General features: G+C 38.1%; 1 protein-coding gene across 2 annotated transcripts in view; it reads left to right on the top strand.

Annotated features, from left to right (window-relative positions):
- Positions 1 to 533: 533 nt before the first annotated feature.
- The window catches only part of MFSD1 (major facilitator superfamily domain containing 1), a 19,067-nt gene continuing 14,388 nt past the window's right edge, over positions 534 to 5,212 (top strand). Inside the window, exons 1-4 of one of the 2 annotated variants that reach the window (XM_026650010.2) lie at positions 534 to 996; positions 1,892 to 2,000; positions 3,266 to 3,368; positions 4,412 to 4,510. In XM_026650010.2, coding sequence (XP_026505795.1) covers positions 971 to 996; positions 1,892 to 2,000; positions 3,266 to 3,368; positions 4,412 to 4,510 — 337 coding nt within the window. In that variant the 5' untranslated portion in view covers positions 534 to 970. The remainder of the gene's footprint in view (positions 997 to 1,891; positions 2,001 to 3,265; positions 3,369 to 4,411; positions 4,511 to 5,212) is intronic. The other variant, XM_026650011.2, reaches the window with a different exon arrangement.

Genomic DNA, 5,212 nt, shown 5'->3' on the forward strand with positions numbered 1-5,212 from the left:
CAGTTGTCCTGATTCTTCCCTTCTACCTGAAACCTGCACGGCCTTAAAACATAGAGCACATCGGGTGCGTATGTTCTGTAGTAGTTCTGATTGACTCTATGTAGTGGTAAAGTACAGTGCCCCGTAAACATCCTTTCTCCCACGTGGCCTTGCAGTAACTTGTGTCCATCTTCCTGCCGGGAGGGGTAATCCGATAACATGGCCAATAATTAAGCTCCTTTTAAGCTAGGAAAAACTATTTCACAGTTTTATATTTCCTATATTTTTAGTTATGGGAATACTGCATATACATAAACTGCTGTAGGTTTGGGTACAATTAATCAGACTTTGCAAACAATATTTTTATAAGGATTTTGTAGCAGTTTTCAAGTTTATTAGCTTGTTTATATTGAAACTATAGTAACTAGGTAATGCTTTAATCCATATTCTGTGCATGATAACCTATTAGTGACAGGGACTGACTATAATTAGTAATTTATTTAAAAAAAAAAAAAAATCCTTTCCATAGGTTCAAATGTTCATTCACACTTTAGGATGCCTTCAGCAGCTAGTATGAAGAATACTTTTACAAAGAGACTTGCTTTCTTTTTAGCTTTTTAAACTTAAATGCTTAAACAGAAATTCAATTTGCATCAGTTAACAACTGGATATTCATCAATAGGCATTTGACTAAATTTCCTAGGTAGTGTTGTCCATACTTACAAATGTGTGTATTTAAATGCTCATTAGCAGCACATTAAGCATTAAAATATTGCAAAGTTCCATATGTTTGCTAGCTTTCAAAAAAAAAAAAAACACAAAGCAAAAAACAGCTTGTTAGCTCACGTGGTATGTGATTTGTGTAGTTTGATGTTCCAGAATCATTTTAGTTTAAAGTTGGGTTGTTAAAATTTGTTCTGTTTTTTGTTTAAATGTTACTATTTTACAGGTGATCTTTGCGACGGGAGCTCTATTTAATGCTTTTTGGCTAATGGAAGCTGGCAGATTTGTATTTGGGTAAGTCTAGGTAAAAGGTCAACATTGGATTGTATGCACTTAGAGGCATGACCACCTTTTTCTGTGTTCTGCAAAGTGCCTAGCATACTTGTGCTCCCACAGCCTACATACTTAGGTCTTGATATATCTTCAGTGAGGTCTGCAAAGGGTTGCAATTGCATTCCTAAATTTATTAAAGAATTAGAAATGACTTTCTAATGTTTCAGTGCTGTATTTAATGTCTTTACTTAATTTAAACAATAACTAAACCATACATAACCAGCAGGCCAAGCGGTCGTCTGTAAAGATCTGAATAGCGCTGAGGTGCTGGTGCTCCTTGTCTCCAGTTGTAAAAGTAATGTGTTTTAGCATTTAATACAATTTAACATGTAAATAATTGGGGTGTTGCAGGATCAAAAATGAAAAGAGGTGGGCTATAAGATACCTTTATTAAGGTGTGATCGACAGTATGAAAAAGTTTGACAATCCATGACATACTGTAGATGAGCAACAATAAACACATACTTTAGTTTTGTGAAATCCTGGCTCTGTTAACTTCAGTCATCACCCCTTGGCGCTTACACAATTCCATCTCCGCTAAGAAGGTGCTGCAATCTCACTTAGTTCACTTTTGCCTCTGCTGTCTTCACTTGCTCTCTTTGCACAACCAAATCCATTTTCATATACTTCAGCTTATTCTTTTCCACTTTTTGCTATAGTCTTCAAAATGCAAAACCATTGCCTTTCCTACACGTTTGTTAGTTATGATTCATGTTACATTAGATGTGTGCATGTAAAATTCAAGTGAACCTACACAGCACTACACAAACTGAAGTCAATTCAGTGTACTGAATTGTTATATCACAACAGGTGTTCAGATTACATTTTTACATATATTTCTCTTTCCCTCATTTAGAATTGGTGGGGAATCCTTAGCAGTAGCACAAAATGCCTATGCTGTCAGTTGGTTTAAAGGCAAGGAATTAAACCTCGTGTTTGGATTACAACTTAGCATGGCCAGAATTGTAAGTATGAAGACCTATAAACACAATTTTTTTTTTTTTTTTTTTTTTATATAATCATATGTTTAAAATTCGACTTTCCACTCCTTGGAAGTGGGAACTGTGTGGTGAGGTCAGGATGCACTGGTGGAAAATTGCCAAAACTCCATTTACGAAGAATCTGATAAGAGAGCATTTTAAACTCCAACGTGGATGTTGTGCATTACAGTTTGCATGATGTAACCACCAGGACACAGCAGTTCCTTGAGGTGTTAACTGTCAAACTTCTGAAGAGGCCCTGGTGAAAACTAATACTGCCTACAAAGGCAGGACAGGAATGGCAGTAATGTCTGCCGCCTTCAAGGGTGAATTTTTAAAATGTACAACAGACTTTACTCTTGCAGTATACACGATGAGTGTCAACTTGGCTGAATTTTGCTTGCGGTTTTTTTGCATTTTAATTTGCAATATACATCAATTGATTTGGGACCTGAGCTTCTAATTGTGCTTACTCTACAACATAACTGTTCAGTATAGAAATATTAAAATAGTATTTTATGGACTTTATATAAATATATCTGACCTGCCATCCAACGATGGGCCTGCTGTTCATTCTGTTTGGGCTAGGAAATAAGAATCGGCTGTATTAAGAACATAAGAACAGCCATACTGGGTCAGACCAAAGGTCCATCTAGCCCAGTATCTTGTCTTCTGATAGTGGCCAATGCCAGGTGCCCCAGAGGGAATGAACAGAACAGGTAATCCCAAGTGATCAATCCCCTGTTGCCCATTCCCAGCTTCTGGCAAAAAATTCCTTTTTTCTTTTTCCTTTTCCAGCCTTCCCTTAACAGAGCATTGGAATATCCCTTGTTCTGGGAGGACTATCTTCTGCTCTGGTTAGACATGTCCTCCTGAAGTCTACTTAAAATATGGGTTAAACAAATCATACATATAACACATAAGTCGTTGCAGTGTATAATATAGACTTCATGGTGGTATTGCTGCTAGTGCAGAAACATCTAATACGGGTTTCTTCTGAAACTTTGTATGTGACTGGATTCTTATCTTTGTAATCTTGAACCTATTAAATTCTTGTACTAGTTGCAATTTTAATTTTATACCTTGGGATGCATAAATCAAGCTTATTTTGTAGATCCATTCTTTTTTAGATGGCTTTTATATTTATTGGGAAATTGGTGAAACTTAAACTGTTCACCTGAGCTGATCCTTTTAAAACTATAATAGAATTGTAAACTGCAATATTCTTCATGACTGTCCTTTCTGTCTAGGGGAGCACTGTGAATATGAATATCATGGGATGGATATACTCCAGAGTTCAAGATCTGTTGGGCTCTACAGGTCACAGTACACTTGGATTTACACTCATGATAGGTTAGTAAATATTTTTTTAAAAAGTCATCAATAACACGTCTGAAAATCCTGAATGCTACATGACATAAGCAACATACACTGAACATTTTAAAGAATATGCATGAACTAGAAAAAGCTAAATGAGTGAGTTATTATAAGTTCTTCAGCTGAAAATTTGCTTGATAGTGTTGAAAATAAACTATAGATCAGTCTGAGAGTAGCAGTATAACTGGCAAGGTAAGTCTTCATGGCCAGCAATAAGTTAAGATTTTAAGCAAAGTCAACATCTGGGTAGTTCTCACATTTGATTGACAGTTAGTGGTGTATTATGGTGTGTATAGCCAGCAACTGAAACCAAAGTTAGTCTTCATTATGGGGATGTATAATGGCCTTCATGTCTTGCATATGCTTGGAAATCATGGGTAGATTTTTTTTTTTTTTAATCTTCCATTGAACTATGTGCATCCCTTGTCCCTCAGAAAGGCAGCATGTCAAAGTTCTTGTACATGTTTATTCATCTGTACTCTGAAGAGAGAAAATTTCCACTTGGGTGAGGTCTTTGTCCCCTTTTCCCCCCCCCCCACAAAACCAAACCATGGGTATTAAGACATTGCTCCTGCTTATATTTGGGCTTGAGCTTTGCTTCTGATATTCCAAGTACAACTAACTTTTGGTGCAGAATTGCTCACGCATTGCACTCACTATCCTGTAACTGCTGTTTTGTGCGTGGAGTCACGTAACTATATTTCTAGATAAAGTGCAGTTATCTGTAATCAAATACAGGCACAATTGTACTTGCAACACTTGTTTTTGAAAATGAAAGATAAAAGATTTTGAGGTGGTGTCTGTATAAGGTAGTGTTTAGTAAGCCAAAATATCTTTACATTCTTCAGACTTTGAATTAGTCCACTTAGTTTTATAATGCTAGCAACTGGTGTTTGGTCATAGTAAACTCTGCAATTGTTAGACTGGTCTGTTCTGTTTAGAGGTGTATGGTAAAACATACACGATCTAAGTCCTTTCTGGAGTTACTACTGTACAGTGAACTCCTTCTCTTCTTCCAGGTGGTGTAACATGTATCTTTTCACTAATCTGTGCACTAATTCTCGCTTATCTGGACAAGAGAGCAGAAAAAATCCTTTGTAAAGAGCAAGGAAAAACTGGTGAGTGATAAAAATCATTAAAACGCTCAATTTGCATAGTATGTTCATCTATAGTACTAGATCAGTTACTTAGAAGTGTGTATGTAACCTGGATTCATATCTTTCACTCTAGAACAAAATACCCTTTAAACTTAAAATCCAGTTATCTGTCCATTAGTCATATCAGGCTCCCGGTGCTCTGATTTTACCACCTCTCATCCTCTCCTTGCTGCAAAACAAACCCTGCTTCTAGCTGTCATGATCGAAAACATGAGTGAAAACTGGATGCAATGTCCCCTTCTAGAGCCTACAGAAAGGACAGTTCATGCCCCATGTTTTACTCTGTCAGGGCTAATGCTGAAATGAAGACCATATAAATGTAAGCCGTAGCTATTTAATAACTGCTTATTAATAGAAACATCCAGCTAATATGTGTCCTGCAACCTCAAAAGCCTCCTGTGCTGTCTAGGTGTAAAGAGTCCAACTTTGTTTTACACAGGTTACACCCAGTATACACAGGGCCGCCCAGAGGATTCCGGGGGCCTGGGGTCTTTGGCGGCGGGTCTTCGGGGCACTTCGGCAGCGGGTCCCGGAGCGGAGGGACCCCCCGCCACCGAATTGCTGCCGAAGACCCGGAACGGAAGAAGCTCCGGGGGCCCGGGCTCCGCAAGAGTTTTCCGGGGCCCCTGGAGCGAGGAAGGACCCTGCTCCGGGGCCCCTGGA

The sequence above is a fragment of the Terrapene carolina genome, unplaced genomic scaffold (assembly GCF_002925995.2).
Source record: "Terrapene carolina triunguis isolate 2854851 unplaced genomic scaffold, T_m_triunguis-2.0 Scaffold88, whole genome shotgun sequence".
Classification (NCBI taxonomy): Eukaryota; Metazoa; Chordata; order Testudines; family Emydidae; genus Terrapene; species Terrapene triunguis.